General features: G+C 43.5%; 1 protein-coding gene across 4 annotated transcripts in view; it reads right to left on the reverse strand.

The window, feature by feature from the left end:
• LOC145358868 (scaffold attachment factor B1-like) overlaps positions 1–22443 on the reverse strand; it is a 77460-nt gene extending 55017 nt beyond the window's left edge. For 2 of the 4 annotated variants that reach the window (XM_080213219.1, XM_080213218.1), the window contains exons 1-7: positions 22238–22443; positions 20851–20938; positions 20441–20502; positions 7173–7295; positions 6291–6347; positions 2991–3018; positions 366–813 (exon numbers count right to left, since the gene is read on the reverse strand). In XM_080213219.1, the coding sequence (XP_080069345.1) occupies positions 366–813; positions 2991–3018; positions 6291–6347; positions 7173–7295; positions 20441–20502; positions 20851–20938; positions 22238–22390 (959 nt within the window). In that variant the 5' untranslated portion in view covers positions 22391–22443. The remainder of the gene's footprint in view (positions 1–365; positions 814–2990; positions 3019–6290; positions 6348–7172; positions 7296–20440; positions 20503–20850; positions 20939–22237) is intronic. The other 2 variants (XM_080213220.1, XM_080213221.1) reach the window with 2 other exon arrangements.
• Positions 22444–23528: the final 1085 nt, after the last annotated feature.

Here is a 23528-nt window from a genome sequence, read left to right on the forward strand (position 1 = left end):
GCTGTACAACACTGTAAATGAAACAGTTACAAATATGTTGTTTGCGGAAGGGAATATCAGTGATGCTTTAGACCCAACTACAATCTGATCTGTTTAAGAAATGCCTCAATTATATTTTGATATCAGTGAAGCGTGTGTACAAGAGCAAAATCTCCATTTGTTAAGCAGTCTTGCAGGTTGGAGGAGAGTGCAAAGAATAAACAAAAGCAGCCTCTAATGGTAGAGGGAAAAGATAGGAGCTTTTAGAAAAAAAATGAAATCAGGTTTAAAATTACCACCACTGCGCAGGACAGTTCATGAGACAAGTTTACTGGAATCATCTTAGCATGAATGAAAATCTTGTCTAAAACTAAGAAACAACAAACCTCTTCTGATCACTGCCCTCTACAATCGAAGGTTCTTTCTTAGCTGCTTTGTCAGAACCTTCATCTTCTGCTTTCATTGAACTGTCTTTACATTCCTCAGCTCCAGACTCTGGTTCTGTCTCAATCTTTTCTACTTCATACTCCTGCTGGCAAATTTCCATCTTGTTCATTTTTTCAGTTGTATCCATCTTCTCAGTGTCCACCTTTTCCTTGGTAGGCTGCTTACAGTCAGTCTCCATCTTGGGTCCGTCCACATGCATTGAGTTATCCACGTCCAACGTATTGTCCTCCACTTGAACCTTGGTTAGAGTGCTATTTTCCTCTTCTTTCTGGTAGGCATCCATATCAATCATATATTGCATCAATAGCTGTGGATCTTCAGGGGGCTTCTCCTCTGTAGGAACTGAACTACAAGTTTCCCCCGAATTCTCAGCTACATTCTCCTTTTCTATGGGATTAATGGAATAGAATAGCACAAGGTTTAATTACAACATATATAGCAAGTATACATGTGGAGCTAATATGTTGCCCTACCCTTGAATCCATTGGGAGATTGGAAAACTGAGGGAACATAAAAGATAGAGAAGGTTCTAATGTAATAGTTATTACTTTCTTAGTTATTCACCCATGTCACAAAGCGACAAGATAATTGCTCCAGATGTTAACAGGAGCACTTCAAATGGTCAGAACTAAAAACATTTATTCAATTCCTGTAAACTAAATGGAATGCCTGGATTGAGGACCCAGAGATTCAACATTTTAACTCCTCAAATACCCTACAACTAACACAACATACAGGACGGCACTACACAAATGTGGTCGACCAGTCCCAACTCTTCAGTTCTTCGATGTAAATTCATGTTTGTGCACACGCAGACACAAAACTCAAACATTTCTTTATAATTTCAAACCACTTCATTTCCACAACAAACTCCTTGCCGATAGATTAATTAATTTTTGTACTGTTTTACAAAATTTAAGACAGTATTACCCATTCTGTAAGGTTTCTGTAGTTTGGTATACTTACACATGCTACCAACTCTGTAATTGAAAGCACAATTGGTAAAGTGTTGAAATAACTTTGAAACTTAGGTACAGTCTGGCTAAACCATGCAGTTTGATCATTCCCCCCCCCCGCCCTTATCTTGCCACACAGAGTCATGTCAGAGTCACTGGTCACAAGATTTCTTAACCAGCTAATTTTTGGTTTAGTTTTTTTGATCACCCGGCTCCCAGTTTTGATCACTTCTGAGTAACATAAGACAATGGAAGCTTTGATGTCGGAAGAAGCCAAAATTTGGCTCTGCAGGAGCACTCTTTTTCCCCCAAGTCAGGAAGTTCTGAATTGAATCCCCATGCCAGAGCTTGAGCACATAAACCACACTGAAATTCCAGTTTTGTACAGAGGGACAGATGCATTGTCAGAGGTGACATTAAACCGTGTTTCCTTCTGTCATCTCAGATGGATCAGGTATCGTGGGTCACTATTCATCAAACATCATTAAAACAAATTATCTAATGACTTCTTTCATACTTCTTTGTGCGGAAATTGACTGCTGCATTTTCTACAAAACAATAGCAACCATTGTCAACAGTCCATCACTGGGGCTCTGAGATGTCGTGGGACAACCTGAGTTTGTGAAAAGTGCTATGTAAATAAAATCTCCCTTTCAGCCCTAAAAAACTGTGTTGAACTAATAATGAACATCTCTGCTCATCTTTTATCAAGTACATTTTCATACAGCGCAACCAGCAATGAATATCTAAAAGTGAAGGTTCTTCTTGAAACGTTAGTGATTAAAATAGCCTGTTTAACTCGAATACCAAGCCATAGTAAAGAGCAATAAGTCATCCTTGCAGTCTCAAAACGTCAATTCAACATTGCCAATATTGTCACGTAAGGACACTCAAATACGTCCCTTCAATTTTCTCTCCTGGCTATTTTTACAGAGTCTTTTGCTTCTTCCTTGTCACTAATTAACTGAATGGAGCAGACCAAGGTTAAAGTTAAATCAAAGTTCTCTCTACTCTCCCCTGCACAGAATTTGCTCGAATGAGCATCAAAACAGCCGAAACAATTTACTCAAGGCAGCCAGATAGCAACTCTGACTGTGTAAATAATGGGGCAATGACACAAAATCCAAGTCTGGCTGTATTTACAAGGAATATGCAACAACGCACCAAACACTTTCCTTCTGGGCTAGATAGTGAAAGGCAATTCTGCAGTGAGAATCAAATTGAAGTAACACACACACACATTAAATTGGACTTATCTATATTTTCTGCTTTCTTAAGTAATAACTGCAGTTTCACGCTCACTGACAATTAAAATCTCACTTTTTGAATTGATAAAACCAATACTTCGCCAACTGTTGCTGAAGGCTGAAAAACTTGCATTAAATGGCCTGAAAGCATCAGCGAGATCAACTATGCAATAAGGCGGCTGCATAATTTTCCAAATAAATAGATCACCTCAGTTTTCCATTCTTCCTGCAGCTGTTTTTCTTCAAGTGACCAGTACTACAAAATTCTCTTACACTCGCTACTGACTATGCTTTGAGAGAAAAAAGGGCAAATGGGAGAGATGCAGTGTTTAGTAAGAAAGTTCAAGATCTTCAACAATACCTGATTTTTCTAGTATTACTTTACTTTCCTAAAAAGAGAGAAATATAAATGTATTAGAAATAGTAGCATTATATGCAGCATCCATTCACTATATGACACATACAAATTCTCAAATATAAGTAGGCCAATTGGCCTCTCGAGCCTCCTCTATCATTCCATAAGATAATGGCTGATTTGATTGTGTGCTCACCTCCACATTCTGTTTACCACCCACCCCAACCCCTCCAGTAACCTTTGGCTCCCTAGTTAAGAATCTTCCTTCAGCCTTAAAAATATTCACTGAACTCGTCTCCACCGCTCTCTGGGGAAGAGAGTTCCAAAAACAACAAAAACATTTTTCCAATAAGCCATCCTGGATGCAACCATGCATGGAAGCATAAACAGTGGTGCCCAAGCCATCAATTAACCCATGAACAAATGTGGGACAGCATATTTTCAAATCTTTAAAAAAAAGCTTGCAGATGTGGCCTTGCTTTTTTCTTATTTTTCTTATGGGATTTAGAGGCTTGCCACTAAGTAGCTGGTTTCCCACCTAGCAGCAAAGCTGAAACATACATGACATATGTTACACTTCAACTTCCAAAATCCAGTTTTCATCGAAAGTAAAAAGGATTTGGCGCAGCAATGCAACGTCAGGCACGCAAAACATGATGACAATGACTGCCCGATGAGATAAAATACAGGCATACATTCAAACTGACGCTTTGGAAGACCTCTACAGGACCTTAGCTTGGAATATTATTTTAACTGTTCTTAAGGGTAAAGATATTAGAACTTCAACAATTCAAAGCTGGTCTTTACTCCAAAGGAATGGAGTAGGAAAATAGGGCAGCCTTGCTAAAACAAGGCATGAGTTAGACCACAGCTGGAATACTGTGAACAGTTTTGGTCCCCTTACCCAAAGAAAGATATACTGACAATGTCGATAAATTTCACCAGGTGGTTCCTAGGTATGGAGGCATTACATGAGGAAAGGTCAAATGGGTTGGGTCTGTACTCATTGGAGTTTAGAAGAATGAGAGGTGACCTTATCTAGACATATAGGCTTCGAAGGGGGCTTGACAGCATAGATGCTGACAAGTTGTTTCCACTTGTGGGAGAGTCCAGGACCACAGAGCATAACCTCAGAGAGACTGTCCATTTAAGACAGAGATGAAGAGGAATTTCTTCTCTCAGAAGGTGGTGAATCTGTGGAATTCTTTACCACAGGGTAGAGGCTGGGATGTTAAATATGTTCAAGGCTGTGATGGACAAACTTTCAATCAATAAGGCAATCAAGGGTTATGGTGATAAGACAGAAAAGTGGAGTTGAGGGTGATCAAATCAGATCAGGCATGATCTCACTGAATGGCATTGAAGATTTGATGGGTTGAAGGGTCTACTTCTGCTCCTATGTCTTATGGGCTTATTCAGCGATGATAATGCTTTGAATGTCATGGGGAGGCAGTTAAATTCTCTCTTCAGAGAAATCATTATAGAGTCATAGAAACAGAAGTGATCACAGAATCCCTACTGTGTAGGAGGAGGCCATTTGGCCCACTGAATCAGCACTGACCACAATTGCACCCAGGGTCTATCCCCATAACCCCACTTACTTACCCTAATTCCCCCACACTATGGGGCCAATACACTGCACCAGCACGTCTTTGAGACGCGAAAGGAAACCAGAGCACCCAGAGGAGACCCATGCAGACGTGGGGAGAATGTGCAAACTCCACACAGTCACTTATTGGACAGATGGATATTGCTTGTCATGAATTTCACGTGCTGTACTGCGATATTACTTGCCACTGATAAGTATAAGCTTGCATGTTACCAAGATCTTGCTGCACACAGACAGACACTGCTTCAGTACAAGGAGTCACAAATGTTACTCAACACTATGCAATCATCAACAAACATTCCCACTTCAGACTTGCTTATGAAAGGAGGTCATTTATACACAGCTGAATACGGTTGAGGCAAAGACACCACCCTGAGGAACTCCTGCAGAAATGTTCTGGGGCTGAAATGTTTGACTTCCAAACCACAACGAGCGGTACAGTGGTTAGCACTGCTGTCTCACAGCGCCAGGGATCTGGGTTCGATTCCCAGCTTGGGTGGGTGACTGTGTGGAGTCTGCACGTTCTACCTGTGTTTGCGTGGATTTCTTTCGAGTGCCCCCCACAGTGCAAAAATGCGTGGTTCAGGCTGATTGGCCATGCTAAATTGACTCTAGTTTCAGGGATATTAGCAGGGTAAATATGTGGGGCTAGGGGAATAGGATGGGACTGTTGTCGGAGCAGGCTTGATGGGCCAAATGCCCTCTTTCTGTACTGTAGGGACTCTATGATTCTATATGAACCATTTTCCTCGGTGTTAGGTATGGCTTCAACCAGTAAAAGCTTTATCCCGATTCCCACAGACCTGCAATTTTGCTAAAGTTTAACGACAACAAATATAGTCAAATGTTGCCTTGATTTTGCAGGCTGCTGCTCTCACTTCCTGAGTCAGCTTACAATTGGGCCAAGGCTGCAATCCGGGCTGGAGCCAAGTGGCCCTGGTGGATCCCAGCCCCATTAGCTGATGGTACAAAGATCATAGATGAAGGGGGGAATACAAGGAAAATCATTTATACACAGCGAGTGGTAATGACCTGGAACTCAGTGCCCACGAGGGTTGCGGAAGTAGAAACAATTAATGAATTAAAAAGTACATTTAATAGGTACTTGCATGAAATAAACTTGCAAAGTACTGGAATTGAGCAGGTAAGTAGCATTGACTGGATTGGTCAATGGAGAGGCAGCAAGAGTTTGATGGGTTGAATGGTTGCTTCTGTGCTATAAATGACTGATCATTGATGAACAGACTATTTCCAAATACTATCTGATAGCACCATCAGAGACATCTTTCATCACTCTGATGATGACAACTGATTAGCAGTAATTGGTTAGATTAGATTTGTCCTGCTTTCTGTGTACAGTGCATACCTGGGCAATTTTCCACAGTCAGGTAGTTGTCAGTACTGTAGCTGGGTGACAATTAAGAGTTTCAAGACTGTGACAGATAGATTTGTTAGGTAAGGGTATCTGGGGATAGGGAGAAAAGGCAGTTAAACGGAACAGTGGCACGAGTAGCTGTAAAAGTGAATAGAAACAGGCACAAGGGACTTGTGTTCCTTTGCTTGTAAAACTAGTTTTAATATGAACGATGTTGTTCCAAACAATGTAACTAAAACAATTAATTCAATCTAAATCATCTTTCATCCAATCATTCCTCAAAGATTTTATGTAAAATTGTTTGAATGAAGTTCTGTCTTACTTGAGTAACCTGCATTGGCTCCTCCTCCACTGAGTTTTCTGTAGTCCTTTTCAGTTCCTCAACCAGAAAACATTCACATTAGCCTAAACAACAATGCCACACAGTCTGCAAGATCAACTGCAGTTCAAATCACACTTTACAACTCAAGTCACTGCTTTCCCTCTCCCTTCCTTTATCCAAAGGTAGACTTAATGCCTGGTCTTGACTGAAAATATTAAGAATCTGAACATCCCACAGTGGGTGGAGGGTTCAAAGTATATAAAGGACAATCAGATCATAACCAACCTGCCTGCCACCAGTTTTACTGGAGGCAAGTGACCAAACCATCAGTAGGTGGCAGATCATTCACTAAAATAGTCTAAAATGGAGGCATAATTTATTTTTTTTTAGGAACTCCAAGCTAGGTTTCATGGGCCTCAGGAACACACCCCCTCCCCCCAGAAAAAGGACATGAAGGGAAGGCAGCAGTGAGAGTTTCATTCAATAAATGCCTTCATATCAATGCTTGTAGGCCAGAAGAAACAGAAGGCTTCCCACAACCTTCAAGCAACCTTGTTTACCACCCTGAACACCCCACCTCATTCAAACCCTCCCTTTTCCCATATGTTCATCCACTCCTCTACCTCCAAAATGATATCCGATAGCTCCTGATCATAATACTGGGCTTGCCTCAAATCCACTCCCTCCATTGCTTTCCAGCCCAACACCTTGTCAATCTGACAAGCTAGCTCACTGTTGAGTGGGATATACTGTTTATAATACTTAGAAAAGGTCATGCTCAATTGGATTGTTTATCAGCAAATCCTTCCCCTCCTACACTTTGGAGGTACTATAGGTGTTATTGGTTTCACTAGAAATTGTAGCCATTCATAAATAGCTTACTTTTTTAACTGAAGTCAAGTTTGGAATTGGCTTGAGACCCTTATCCACGTCATTATCTGCAGTTTCAGAAATCCCCATTTCTTCTGAATCCTGTACCTGGTCAGCAAATGCTTCAATATCCTCCTATGGTGAAGGGAAAATAATTAAGCCTAGAACTATGCACCAATGGCCATGTTGCAACCACAAAATCCAGCAGCATTTGGTTGTGGGGTGCAGATTTTTACAAATTGTCTACAATTTGTTAGTGCTTTAGTCACTTGAGTATGTGTAAAGGCTACAAGGGAACAAATAAAGAGACGGCCGCACTATCTGCTCTCAAGTCACCACAATATGAAGTTCAGGGCAATGCAGCTGCTTCCTGAAAACACATTGTGTGCGTCCCTTTCTCAGATACTAATAAATAAAGAGACTTCCACTAACATAACTGGGCTCGTAACCATAACTAACTTGTCTCCACCCACCCCATCACAGCTTTCCATGGTTCATCAGCTTGTAGCCATATGTAGATGCATTAACAATGTCTGAGGTGTTCAGAATGTTGAATCCGTGAGATGATCTGTGACTGCCACTAACCTGATCACCTAATTGTCGGAGACTGAACAAGGCTGCTTATAAACCTGATGTCACATTTGACCCCTATCACAAACCCACACCATCAAGACGACTGCCTATTGATTCATAATATTTAGGAGGGCTGTCAAAGTGGAAAAGGAGGCAGAGTAGCATTGTTGATAATAGATGAGCTCAGTACATTTGGGGGAACCTTAGGTTAGAAGATCAAGATGCAGAAGCAGCTTGGAAGCATACAAACAGCAAACATAGGACATCAAACTGTGGCAGCAATGTAAGGCACAGTATAAATCAGTAAATTAGGACTGCTCCCAACAAGGGTAATACAGCAATCATGAATGGCTTCAATTTACATTCAGATTGAGTAAATGTAATTGTCACTTGGAGGATGAATTCTTGAAATGTAAACAAGGCAGTTTCTTAAAACAGCATGCTTTATGAAAACAGAAAATTATTTTGGATCTGTATCGTGTAATGAAAAAGGCCAAATTAATTATCTTGTTGTAAAGGAGTCTCTAAAAAAAGTGACGTAATATAATTGAATTTTATGTTATAGTTTGAAAGTGATGTCGTTCAATCCAAAATTAGGGTCTTTAAATCTCAAGAAGGAAAACTATAGATATGAGGGACATGTTGGCTGTGGTAGATTGGGAAACTACGTTAAAAGATGTGATTTTAGACAGACAACAGCTAGCATTTGAAGAATTAATACATGGTTTACAACAAGTTTGCATTCCTTTGAAGTACAGAAAGCCAGCAGGAAAGTTGATCAAACCATGGCTAACAAGAGAAGTTAAAGATTCTATTACATCAAAGGAAGAGGCCTATAAAATTGTCAAAAAGCTAAGGTGAGGATTGGGAATTTGAGGACAAAGAAAGTGATAAAGAAAGAGAAAATAGAATATGAAAGAAAATTAGCAAATCTAAAAAGATGGTAAAAGCTTTGAGAGATATGTATAAAGGAAAACATAAAGATGAATGTCAGAATTAATGACAGGAAGCTAGGAAAAAGGCAGATGCAAAAACCTCCCATGAATCCAGGAGAACCAAAGGACTAGCAAGAATTGAAGAACTGAGAGTAATTAATATTAATAAAGTGGTAGTGCTGAAGAAATTAATGGGACTGAAAGTTGATAAATCTCAAGCATCACTGTCCTGGACTCTCAAGCCCTCGCCTTTAATGTATATCAAAACTAACAATTGTCCTCATACTGAGCTCTGGGAAATATTGTACACCTCCTCTGGTCTGTAAAACAAACCACTCAGCTGTTGCATCCATTACTGCTACGGCCCCTTTTAACCTATGGGCTTGGAATATGCTAGAAGCCTGATACGATGTAGTTTATCAATTGCCTTTTGAAAATTCATACACACAAGAAACATACTACCCTTGTTCAAATATGCCTTGCCCTCGACAAATCGATACTGCCACTCTTTATTGTTCATCTTGTCCAAGTGGCTGTCAATTTTCTCTTGGATTATTGCTTCCCCACCTTCCACATTAAAGTAGCTGGCCTGTAATTGAAAATTTTACCTCTCATCTCTTTTTTTGAGCAAGTGAAATAGCTGTTTCTATGGAAGGAGAGAGGTATATGATATTCCCCAACCTTCACTACATACGTCATTACTGATCTGGAAAAAGGAGTCCAATGCAAGGTTTCCAAATTTGCTGATGAAATGAAGCTTGTAGTGAGGATGCAGCAATTCTCCAATTTGAGGTGCTAGAAATTTCTTCTGAGCGTGGTGAATTTCTGGAATTCTCTATCCCAAGGGTAGTGGAGGCTAGATCATTAGAAATACTTAAAGCAGAGATGGATAAATATTTGATAGATTGAGGAGAGATCTATGGGGAAATGGCACAGAAAAGGACTCTAGGCCGATAAAGATCAGCCATGATCTTGGGGTCCGGGTCCATAGGACTCTTAAATTGGCCTTACAGGTGGAGGATGTGGTCAAGAAGGCGTATGGTGTACTAGCCTTCATTAATCGAGGGATTGCGGTTAGGAGTTGGGAGATAATGCTGCAACTTTATAAGACTTTTGTCAGACCCCACTTGGAGTACTGTGCGCAGTTCTGGTCGCCTCACTACAAGGAGGATGTGGAAGCTATTGAAAGGGTGCAGAGGAGGTTTACAAGGATGTTGCCTGGATTGGGTGGCATGCCTTGTGAAGATAGGTTGAGGGAGCTCTGTCTTTTCTCCCTGGAGAGACAAAGGATGAGAGGTGACCCGATAGAGGTTTATAAGATGTTGAGAGGTATAGATAGGGTGGATTCTCACAGGGTATTTCCCAGGGGTGATATGGTCACTACGAGAGGACACAGGTTTAAGGTGCTGGGGAGCAGGTACAGAGGAGATGTTAGGGGTAAGTTTTTCACTCAGAGGGTGGTGGGCGAGTGGAATTGACTGCCGTCGGTGGTGGTGGAGGCGAACTTGTTGGGGTCTTTTAAGGGACTTCTGGATGAGTACATGGGATTTAATGGGATTGAGGGTTATAGATAGGCCTGGTAGGTATGGATATAACCAGCACAACTTGTGGGCCGAAGGGCCTGTTTGTGCTGTAGTGTTCTACGTTCTATGATCCTATTGAATGGCAGGGCAGGTTTGAAGAGCCTACTCCTGCTTCTGTTTCTAACATTCACACTGGGATCACTGGACATAATTGCTAAATTTGATAAAGAAAGAAAACCTGGAAGCTTCTCAGGCAGTGAGGAAGACTGGAATAGATGAGATATGAAGTCCAGTACCAATTGGAGGGCATGGAGGCAGCAATGCTATGATGCATTATTATACTCCTTTTCACAGACTGCAGGACAGTGGGCATTATTGAATGTAATGAAGGTTTCCAAAGGCTTTGCTGCTATTCAGCAGAACAGTCTAGTGTTGCTAGAAATACAAGAAATTTAAATTTAGTAGCTTTTGAGTACAAGGATTGTGGATGGTGCTGCCAAGACCAGCCTTTACTGCACATCCCTAACTACCCTAAAAGAGGTGGTGTGCCACCTCCTTGAATCACTGTAGCCGATGTGATGTGCGTACAGATCCACAGTTCTGTTAAGAGGGAGCGCTGGGATTTTGACCTAATAACAGTGAAGGTACAACAATATGTCAGGATGATGCACAGCTTTGTGGCGCCAAACCACAGAGTTCCCAGCCTCTGACCCACTGTTGTAGCCACAGTATTTATATAGCTAGTCCAGTTAAATTGCTGGTCCATGGTAGATGCCAAATTATTGATGGTGGGTGTAATGCTCTGTGAATGTCACAGAGAGGTGGTTAAATTCTCTAGGAGATGGTCATTGCCTCGCACTTGAGTGAATATTACTTGCCACTTACAGTCTACGTGTTCTAGGTCCTGCTGCATGCGGGCACAGCCTGTTGCAGCCAGGAAAGGAACTGAGCACAACTGTCAGCAAATATCCCCACGTCTGACCATATCTTGGGAGAGGTCATTAATGAAGCAGTCGCTTGAGAAATTCTTGAATTGATGTCCTTCAAGAACCACAACCATCTTCCTAGTTATAACTTTGATCAACGGAGAGCTCAACATTCTCATTGACTTCATTTTTCCTGGGGCTCCTTGGTGCTATACTGGCTCAAATATTGATGTCAAGGCCAGTCACTCACCTCCAGTTCAGCACTTTTGTCTGTTCAGCTCTGGCAGAATCCAAACAGAGTGTTGAAGTTTATTGCCAAGTGCCAGTTGGAAGGTATCACTGACAGTGCTACCATCACTTCGTTGAAGATTGAGAATAGGCTGATGGAGCAATAATTAGATTTGCCCTGTTTTTGTGGAAGGGCACGTCTGCGCAACTTCCCACATTGTCAAGATGATGCTAGTGTGGTAGCTGTACTTTTTTTATATTTTGCTTTTATGTGGGGTGCCCATTGGCTTGGCCAGCATGTATTGCACACCCCTAACTGCCCTTGATGTGGTGGTGGCAGTTACACCCAGTGCTGTTCGGGAGGGAGTTCCAGGATTTTGACCCAGTGACAGTGAAGGAACAGGTATATACTCTCAAATCAGGATGGTGAGTGACCTGGAGGTGCTGATGCTCCTAGATATCTGTTGTCTTTGTCCTCCTAGATGGTAATGGTTTTGGGTTTGGAAGATGCTGTCTAAGGTACCTTGAAGAGTTCCTGCTGTGTATCGTGTGGATGGTACACACTGCTGCCACTGTGCATCGTTGCTGGAGAGATTGAATGTTCATGGAAAGGATAGCAATCAAACCGGATGCTTTGTCTTGGACAGTGTCAAGCTTCCTGAGTGTTGTTGGAACTGAATCAACCAGGCAAGAGAAGAGTATTCCATCACATTGCTGACTTGTGTCTTGTAGATGGTGGAGGGGCTTTGGGGAGTCAGGTGAGTTGCTTGCTGCAAGATTTCAGTCTCTGACTTATTCTTCTGGTCACAGCAATTATATGGTTAGTTCAGTTCAGTTTCTGGTCAGTGATAGAACATAGAACATTACAGCGCAGTACCGCCCCTTCAGCCCTTGATGTTGCACCGACCTGTGAAACCAATCTAAAGCCCATCTAACCTACACTATTCCAATATCATCCATACGTTTATCCATTGACCATTTAAATGCCCTTAACGTTGGCAAGTCCACCGCTGTTACAGGCAGGGCATTCCACGTCCTTACCATTCTCTGAGTAAAGAACCTACCTCTAACATCTTGTCCTATATCTATCACCCCTCAATTTAAAGCTATGTCCTCCTCAATGCTAGCCATCTCCATCTGAGGAAAAAGGCTCTCGCTGTCCACCCTATATAATCCTCTGATCATCTTGTATGCCTCTAAGTCACCTCTTAACCTTTTAACGAAAACAGCCTGAAGTCCCTTAGCCTTTCCTCAGATCTTCCCACCATACCAGCAACATTCTGCAAATCTCCTCTACATCTTTTCCAATGCTTCCACATCCTTCCTATAATATGGCGACCAGAACTGTATGCAACATTCCAAGTGTGGCTGCACCAGAGTTTTGTACAGCTGCAACATGACCTCATGGCTCCGAAACTCAATCCTTCTACCAATAAAAGCTAACACACCGTACACCTGCTTAACAACCCTATCTACTGGGTGCCAACTTTCAGAGATCAATGCACATGGACACCGAGATCTCTCTGCTCATCCACATTACCAAGTAACTTACATTAGCCCAGTACTCTTCCTGTCACTCCTTCCAAAGTGAATCACTTCACACTTTTCCACATTAAACTCCATTTGCCACCTCTCAGCCCAGCTCTGCAGCTTATCTATGTGCCTCTGTAACCTGCAACATCCTTCTACACTGTCCACAACTCCACCGAATTTAGCGTCATCCTTAAATTTACTAATCCATCCTTCTATGCCCTCATCCACATCATTTATAAACATGATAAACAGCAGTGGCCCCAAAACAGATTCTTGCGGTACACCACTAGTAAATGAAGTCCAGGATGAGCATTTCCCATCAACCACCACCCTCTGTCTTCTTTCAGCTAGCCAATTTCTGATCCAAACTGCTAAATCACCCTCAGTCCCATGCCTCAGTATCTTCTGCAACAGCTTACTGTGGAGAACCTTATCAAATGCTTTACTGAAATCCATATACACATCAACTGCTTTGGTCACCTCCTCAAAGAACTACGACCTACTCTTCACAAAACCGTGTTGAATAACCCTAATCAAATTATTCCTTTCTAGATGGTTATAAGTTCTTTCCAAAACTTTGCCCATAACAGAAGGCTCACTGGTCTATAATTACCAGGGTTGTCTCTACTCTCTTTGAACAAGGAACATTTGCTATCCTCCAGACTTCTGACACTATTCCTGCAGACAATGATAACCTAAAGGTCAGAGCCAAAGGCTCTGCAACCTCCTCCATAGCCTCCCAGAGAATCCTAGGATAAATCCTATCCAGCCCAGGGAACTTACCTATTTTCACACTTTCCAGAATTGCTAATACCTCTCGCTTATGAACCTCGATCCCGTCTAGTCTAATAGCCCATATCTCAGTATTCTATTCGACAACATTGTCTTTTTCCTGTGTGAATACTGATGAAAAATATTCATTTAGCGCCTTTCCTCTCTCTTCGGACTCCACGCACAACTTCCCACTACTGTCCTTGACTGGCCCTAATCTTACTCTAGTCATTCTTTTATTCCTGACATGCCTATAGATAATTTTCGGGTTTTCCTTGATCCTACCTGCCAAACACTTCTCATGTCCCCACCTGGCTCTTCTTAGTTCTCTCTTTAGGTCCTTCCTGGTTAACTTGTAACTCTCAAGTGCCCTAACTGGGCCTTCACATCTCATCTTCACATAAGTCTCCTTCTTCCTCTTCACAAGCTATTCAATTTCTTTAGTAAACCATGATCCCCTTGCTCAACCACTTCCTCCCTGCCTGACAGGTACACACTCATCAAGGACATCAGTAGCCATTCCTTGAACAAGCTCCACATTTCAATTGTGCCCATCCCTGCAGTTTCCTATGCATCCTAAATCTCCCTTAATCGCATCATAATTTCCTTTCCCCCAGCTATAACTCTTGCCCTGCAGTATACACCTGTCCCTTTCCATCGCTAATGTAAACATAACCAAATTGTGGTCACTATCACCGAAGTGTTTCCTTACCTCCAAATCTAACACCTGGCCTGGTTCATTACTCAGTACCAAATCCAATGTCGCCTCACCTTTTGTTGGCTTATCTACATACTGTGACAGGAAACATCCTGCACACATTGGACAAAAACTGACCCACCTGAAGTACTCAAACTATAGCTTTTCCAGTCAATATTTGTAAAGTATCCCCCATAATAACTACCCTGTTACTTTCGCTCCTATCCAGAATCATCTTTACAAGCCTTTCCTCTACATCTCTGGAACTTTTCAGAGGCCTATCGAAAACTCCCAGAGTGGCCTCTCCTTTCCTGTTTCTAACCTCAGCCCATACTACCTCAGTAGACGAGTCCTCAAACGTCTTTTGTGCCACTGTAATACTGTCCTTGACTAACAATGCCACACCTCCCCCTCTTTTATCACCTTCCCTGATCTTACTGAAACATCTAAACCCTGGAACCTGCAACAACCATTCCTATCCCTACTCTATCCATGTCTCCGAAATGGCCACAACATCAAAGTCCCAGGTACCAACCCACCTTATTCCGAATGCTCCTGGCGTTGAAGTAGACACACTTTGAACCACCTTCCTGCCTGCCAGTACACTCCTGCAACCCTGAAACCTCATTCATGACCTCACTGCTCTCAACCTCCTGTACGCTGGAGCTACAATTCAGGTTCCCAACCCCTGCTGAATTAGTTTAAACCCTCCCAAACAGTATTAGCAAATCCCCCCCCCGTTTAGGTGTAGACTCTCTCGTTTGTAGACGTCCCACCTACTCCAGAATGACCTCCAATTATTCAGGTAACTGAATCTCTCCCTCATGCACCATCCCTATAGCCATGTGTTGAACTGCTCTCTCTCCCTATTCCTCTCCTCACTAGCACGTAGAATAACTCCGTTTGTTCCAGCTCTAAGCTTCCACTCTAACTCCCTGAATTTCTGCCTGACATCCCCATCCCTTTTCCTACCTATGCCTTTGGTGCCGGTCCCCTTCTCCCTTAAGGATCCCGAAAACACGATCCTAGACATCCGAGATAATCCCCAGGATGTTGATAATAGGGAATTCAGCAATGGTAACCTTAAGGGGCAATAATTAGCTTCTCTCTTGTTGGAGGTAATCATTGCTCATTACTTGTGTGGCACAAATAATACTTCAATGTTATTGGAACAACTTGGTTAGGGGAATAGCTAGCTCTGCACCAAAGTCTTTAGTACCACATCTGTGTTTTGTCAGAGCATATAACCTCACAGCTGAAGGCACTGGGTGCTATCACATGGAATTAATCAAAATGTCTGAAGGCTGGCAGTTGTGATGCTGGGAACCTCAGGAGCAGCTACAGAGGAATCATCCGCTTGGAGCTTTTGGCTGAAGAGCTGAAAATGCTTCAGCTTTATCTTTTGCACTTAAGCACTGGGTTTTTCCATCATTAAGGATAGGGACATTTATGGAGTCTGCTCCTCTTGTTGAGTTGACTGTTGTCATCAGTCACAACTGGATGTGGCAGGATTGGAGAGCTTTGATCTAATCCACTGGTGGCATGTGTAGCAGCTTCGGCAGGTTGGCATTTCATTTTTCCGTTTGACAGGCACTGCTCCTGGCATGCTTTCCTGTATTTCTCATCAGGGAATGTCTTTCATGACTTCTATTGTAAGATCGGCTTCTTGCATAATTCCTGAAATTCGACCAGTCCTCTCACTTATGGTCATGACTGAGCGTGGACATGCCTGGCCATGAGGTCAGATTGTGGTTAAATAGAATTCAACTGCCACTAATGGCCAACAGCACATCATGAATGTTCAATTGAGGTGCTAGATGTGTTTTGAATATATTTCTTTAGTATAGGAGTAACATCATGCATGATTGAGGGTATTCTTAGTGTGAAGACTCTACAAGCACTGAGGTGGACACTCCCAATGTGACAGGTAGATTGGGGAAGGCAATTTCGATTTCCCTACCTAGCTTTCATTTCCAGAGTCAGAAAAGTGAAAGAAAAACTGAGCTACCCCCCACTTATCTGTGATAGGTTTTTCCCTTCTGATTAAATTGCCACTTACTGCTGGCCCAGCCTGGTTGACACATCCTTGAGGACTCAGCCAGTTCAGGTATTGGTGGAGCTCTCAAACCACTCTTGCTGATGGACAGTGCAGCCCCCATCAGAGCACATTCTGTCCTCTTGCTATAGCTGGTTTTCTCCCAAGTGGTATTCAATATGAAATAGCAGTATTTCATCAGTTGAGGGAAGTGGTAAGCAGTAGGAGGCTTTCCTAACAAATTTTGACCTAATGCCTCAAAACATCATGGGATCCACAGTCAATGTTGAGATCTCCCGAAATACTAACTCCCACTACATAACCTTACACCGCCACCTCTGATGCATCTGTTCTGTTGTGGATCAGATCAGATTAGATTTCTGATCAGAACTTTCCACACACCTGATGAAGGAATAGCGTTTCTGAAAGCTTGTGGGTTTACTGTCAAATAAACTGGTTGGACTTCAACCTGGTGTTGTGAGACATCTTACTTAGACATGTCTGTGATATCACAGACATGTTCTGTAACAGAGCATGTTTTAAAAAATGCATTGATGAGGTGTAGGTACGCCCAACCATAGTGCCTCAAAAAAAATCAAATAAGCATAACAAAAACATTAAAGCTTGAATGTCTGTTTTGGAAATATGATGTAAAACATTGTAACATACTGCTACTAATTTTCAGTTGTGAAGCTATACACAGCTCCAGAAAGAGATAAATCTGTTTTCTTGAAAGCCACTGACACGGATTATGTAGTAAAATGTACATTCTGCCCTGAGTTAAGGTTAAGTGTGGGAGTTCAGGAAAATGGAGGAGGTGGTTTTGTTGTGTATTGTTTTCTTTACAGTATCCACGGTTCTGTGGGGGCTGGTGCAGGCAAAGGCAGGTGAGCTGTGGCACCTCAGGAATGGTGAACATGTCTGTGATATCACAGATAAGTGGGGGGTAGCTCAGTTTTTCTTTCACTTTTCTGACTCTGGAAATGAAAGCTAGGTAGGGAAATCGAAATTGCAGAAAGTAAAATTAGTGCTATAAGTAAAATCAAATTGAAATTCTAAATTAAGTAAATACCAATCAAGCGTTTTAAATTTTATCAGTGGTCAGGGACAGGTGGATATGACTGTGAGTGAGGCAGGTAGAGAGATCCAAGATATAACAGCAATTTAGGAGCCTCAGTTTCAGTGCAACAGGCCTGAGATTCTTGCTCCATGTGGACGAAAACAGACTGCAGGGAGGATGAGCAAACTAACCACAGCACCGTGGTTCAGGAAGCTGTTCAAGTGAGGGAGAAATGACAAATATAGTTGGAGCCAGGGATAGCATTGTCAGAGCAAAAGACACTTTTCTGTAGCCAGGACTGAGAGACTTGAAGGCTGTATTTCCTGCCCAGTGCCAGCGTTCAGGACATCTGCTCTGAACAGGAGGGGAACTTGCGGTGGAAGGGGAAGAATCCCATAGTCAAGGTCCATGCAGGTACGAACAGCACAGGCAGAATGAGGTTCTATGTTTCAGGATTTAGGTTCTAAACTGAGGAACGAAACTCCAAGGTTATAATCTCTGGGTTATTACCTGAGCTGGGTGAAGTGTACGTAAAATTAGAGAGATGAATACATGGCTCAAAGAGAGAGAAGTGGCTTTCAGCTTGTGGGACACAGGCATCAGTACTGGGTAAAGAGGGATTGTACCATTGGGATGGCCTACATCTGAATTGTGCTGGAGCCAGTGTTCTTGTGGGCTGTATACTCAGGGAAGTAGAGGGGGCTATAAATTAAATAATGGGAGTGAGGGTTCAGTTGCATGGAAAATTAGGATTGCAAAGTTAAAGATGTTAGGTTTGCAGCTTAGTCATGAGTCTGAGTGTCAACAGAACACAAAAGATTGCAACAGATCATATGAAAGTCATATTGCACCAAAAACTCATACAAAAAAAAGAAATTGGGGTGACATGGGGGCATAGTGGTTAGCACTGCTGCCTCACAGCACCAGGAACCCAGGTTCAATTCCTGGCTTGGGTCACTGTCTGTGTGGAGTTTGCATGTTCTCCCCATGTCTTTGTGGGTTTCCTCTGGGTGCTCCGTTTTCCTCCCACAGTCTGAAAGACAATGCTGGTTAGATGTACTGACCCCAACAGGTACTGGGGTGTGGCAACTAGGGGAATTTCATACTAACTTCATTGCAGTGTTAATGTAAGCCTTACTCTTAACTTATAAATAAGCTTTAAATTGGATGATAAAATAAACCTAAAGACTTTGCATCTGAATGCACACAGAAAACATTTGGAATAAAATTAATGTGTTAACAGCACAAATAGAAACAAATGGGCATGATTGAACGGTGAGTTCTGACATGTGGTTGCAGGGAAATCTGATTTGGGAATTGAACGTTCAAGGGCACTCTATTTCGGAAAAACGGGTAGGAAGGAAAAGGAGGTGGCGTAGCTTCGTTAGTTAAGAAAGAGATGTAGTGAGAAATGATATAAGCACTGGAGTCCAAGGCGTAGAACCAGTCTGGGTAGAAGTAAGGAATAGCAAGGTAAAGAAGTCTCTGGTGGGAGTAATCCACAGGTCTCCAAACAGTATGAAAGGTATGGCTATAATCATGGGTGATTTTAACACCCACATCAACTGGAGTAATCAAATTGGCAAGGGTAGCCTCGAGGGAGAGTTCACTGAATGTATAAGATCTTTTTTGGAGCAACATGTGGAACCAACCAGGGAGCATGCTATTCTAGATTTGCTATTATATAATGATGTAGGACAAATAATTAAGGATAACCTCATCATTAAGGATCTTCTAAGGAAGAGTGATCAGAATGTGCTGGAATTTCAAATTCAGTTTGAGGGCGAGAAACTGGAGTCCCACACTAGCATTCTGGAGTTAAACAAAGGAAATTACAGAGACATAAGGGCAGATTTTGCCCTAGTGGACTGGGCAGGAAGACTACAAGGTAGGACAGTTGATGAACAGTGGCGGATATTCAAGTCCTACTAAAATATATTCCATAGAGGAGAAAAGTTGGATTCAGGGATAGCAGGTACCATAGCCAAGTCTGCAACTGACATTAAAATGAGAAAATGAAATGAGAAATTTACAAATGGATATGGATAGGTTAAGCAAATAGGACAAAATCTGGCAGTTGGAGTTTAACATGGAATAAGTGTGAGATTATCCACTTTGGTCAGAAAAAACACAAAGGCAAATATCATCCAAATGGAGAGAAACTTCGGAGTGCTTGGGCGCAGAGGGATCTTAGTGTTCTTGTGCATGAATCATAGAAAACTAGAGTGCAGCTGCAACAGGTATACAAGGTGTGTATAAGATAAGGGGGATTGACAAAACAGATATGGAGAAGATGTTTCCTCTTGGAAGGCAATCTAGAACAAGAAGTCATAGATTTAGGGGTAGCAGATTTAAAACAGAAATGAGACACTACTTCTCTGAAAAGGGTTGTGAGCCTGTGGAACTCACTACCCCAGGCTATGGTGGATGTCGCGACATTGAGCAAGTTTAAGGAAGAGGTAGGCAGATTTTTAATTAGTAATAAGTTTGAAGCGCTATGGTGAACAGACAGGAAATTGAAGCTGAGCCTAAGATGAGATCAGCCATGATCATATTCAATGGTAGAGCAGGTTCGAGGGGCTAACTTGTCTACTCCTGCTCTGAGTTCTTACGTGGCCAATTTTTAAAGTTGGTCTTTTCTGCTCAAGTAGAGGTCAGAACTGTGACAAAGGCAGGAGAAATTTTAATTAAACATTTGAAGATGTGTTCAAAAAGATAGCTGTGGAAATAGAATGTGTAACATGCAGTTAGTTAGCTGTGAATATTGCTATGAAACTCCCTTGCACATCAAAAATCTATCTCATCCAGTCTTGATAATATTCAAATGACCCATCTTTCACTGGTCTCAGGTCGAGAATTCATGAAAGACCCTGGAGAAAAAGTCCCTCCTCATCCCAGTCATAAATGAGTGACCCTTATTTTGAACAGTCCTCAGAAGCAGAAATATCCTCTCGGGTGTTACTCTGGCAAGTCCTCTCAAAATTGTGCACTTCACTTACCTGCTTTCCACCAAAATCGTCTTCTGGACAGTCTTCAGTCTCGCACTCCTCAATTCTGCATCCTGAAGAACAAACATGTCAAACACATGGAAATGGCATTTTAATTTTCCAGGAGCAATCATGTCTTGTGGACAGATTGATGAAGTGCATTAAGGCTGCTGACAGTTGGGCATAAATGCAACCCATACTGATTCTAGCTAACCTCTTCACCCAACTGCAAGGGTACCAAGGCTGGCCAAAGGAGGGAGTGGAACTGTCAAACTCTTCTCAATTTACAGGGAACATCAACTGATATCAACAGGGTCATTAAAAACACCCCACTTCCTAATTGCAGTCCAATAAGCTGGCATAAAAACATACTCAAGTACAAATTTTAATATCTGCATCTTGGAAGTGTATTTTTGTCCCACCTTTTGCCATTTTCTTGGATGCTCTGCTGATTGGGGTCTCTGGGGTGACTGGAATTTCATCAGGATTTCCTCCTTCCTCTTGTATGACCTGAAGACAGGATTCAAATCATTAGCACAGGGCAAAAATCAAAATTTTTTTATATGCTGCCATCACTCCTTCACCCCCCCCCCTCCCCTCACCTGCTACCTGCCCCCTCCCCTATACCCCCAGCACCACCCTCACCAACCCTTCTTCCCTTCCCACCACCCTTTCCCTGCCCCTCCTTCTACCCTGCTCACTCCCCTCCTTCACCTGTCCTTCTCCCTAACACCCTTGTCCCCCTTCTTGAGTACCCACTTCCCCCCTGCCAGGGTACCTCCTCCCACCTCAGCTCCTCCCTGCACCCAACACCCAAGCACCCCCTTCGAAACTGCCTCACCGGCCAAACCTCCCACCTCCTCCAAAAACCCATCACTCCCACAACATACCCCCATCCTGCCCACCCCCCCATCCTTCCGCCAATCCCATCAACACCCCCACCACGATCCCCTTCAAATGTCCCACACACCTGCTCCCCTCTACCACACCATTCCCTCCAAACCATCCCACCACCCCCCAGCTAAACATCCCCCCCCAACTCCCTCGCCATGTCCCACCCCCCACCCCTACCTCACCCTATCACCACCCCTATTCTCTCAATCCCACCACCATCCTAACTCCCCAACTCCCAATCCCCTCACCACCCGTATCTATCCCATCACCCACACATCCCCAGCCCCCACGACCTCTACCCCCCTCTAACTCCCCCCACCACACATACCTCCAACCAACCTCCCCACCACCCCATACCCAACCCACTCACTACCCCAATACCCCCCCACCCCATACCCAACCCACTCACTACCCCAATACCCCCCCACCCCATACCCAACCCACTCACTACCCCAATACCCCCCCACCCCATACCCAACCCACTCACTACCCCAATACCCCCCCACCCCATACCCAACCCACTCACTACCCCAATACCCCCCCACCCCATACCCAACCCACTCACTACCCCAATACCCCCCCCACCCCATACCCAACCCACTCACTACCCCAATACCCCCCCCACCCCCACTAACCCCTGTACCCCCAACACCTTCACTAACCCCAACACCCTCACCCCCCAATCTCCCCACACAATCTCCCCTCACCCTCACCCCTGGCACCCCCCACTTCACACCCCCCCCCTTCACCCCCGCCCCTCGCACACCCCCCACACTCCCAGCACCACTCCCCCTCATCCCCACTCCTAGCACCTTACGCTAATCCCCACCCTGACCCCTGTCACTCCTCACCCCGGCCCCCACCCCTGGCACCACTACCCCTGACCTCCCCCTCACCCCCAATCCCCTTCCTCACCTGCCGGAGCCGCTCTATTAGGGCGCTTTTGTTGCCATTCGTGTCCAGATTTCTCTTTTTCAGCTCCGCCTTCAAATCCACCACCCTAAGCTCGGTGACCTTGCGCAAACCAGCCTCAACAATAGACACCCCATCTCCGCTCTCATCCGCCATTGCAGCCGACCCACTGACAAACAGCGGCTTCAAAATGGCGCCCGGCTCCTGTCCTCCCGGCCGCTACTGCGCAGGCGCTTCGGCCGGTTCAGCGCCGCTACTGCGCAGGCGCTTCGGCCGATTCCAGCACCGCCACCGCGCAGGCGCCCCGCCCGGCTCCGCACTACCACTGCGCAGGCGCTTCGGCCGGTTCAGCGACCCCCACCGCGCAGGCGCCCCGACCGGCTCCGCACCACCATTGCGCAGGCGTCAAGCTGCCGGCACTGGGTGGCTCTGAGGCATTGTCCTCTTGCCTTGTGCACTCTGATCAATGGCAGCTCCTTGACTCATATCACACTCCAAGGATTTCCTTCATCCTCTTTACTTTCCTCTCCTGTTTTTAATCTTTCCCAGTAAGAAGTCTGACAACACCAGGTTTAAGTCCAACCAATTTATTTGATAGTAAACTTAAACCTGGTGTTGTGAGACTTCTTACTGCGTTTACCCCAGTCCATCACCAGCATCTCCACATCATGACATTTAATCTTTCCTCCATAAAGTCTCATATAAGTTTCTTTCCTCTTAAAAGTGCCCCTGTCCAGAGGCCCTTTCCCTAATTATGTTCAGCCAATCTCTGTAGCTCACTCACTCTCCACAGCATTCTGATACCAGATGATTAAAGATCATTAAACATCTTTGTGATTGTGGAAGGAAACTGGAGGAAATCCACACAGACACAAGGAGAATGCGTGTAAAAAATATTTTGCCTTTAAAACTTCTCCCTTTTACTTTAAACCTATTTCCCATTGTAATTAATATTTCTACTCTGGGAAAAAGACTCTAACTGTCCATTTTACCCAAGCCTCATAAATTTTTAAATAAGCTCAGTCTCCAACGTTCAAGTGAAGACAAACCAAGTTTGTCCAATCTCTCCTCATAGCTAATACCGTCCAGACCAAGCAACATCCTAAAGTTAAAGTTTATTTATTATGTCACAAGTAGGTTTACATTAACACTGCAATGAAGTTACTATAAAATCCCCTAGTTGCCACACTCCAGCATTTGTTTCGGGACATTGAGGGAGAATTTAGCATGGCCAGTGCACCTAACCAGCACGTCTTTCAGTCTATGGAAGGAAACCAGACCACCCGGAGGAAAC

This window comes from Carcharhinus amblyrhynchos, chromosome 26 (assembly GCF_965287045.1).
Source record: "Carcharhinus amblyrhynchos chromosome 26, sCarAmb.v2.hapA, whole genome shotgun sequence".
Taxonomy (NCBI): Eukaryota; Metazoa; Chordata; class Chondrichthyes; order Carcharhiniformes; family Carcharhinidae; genus Carcharhinus; species Carcharhinus amblyrhynchos.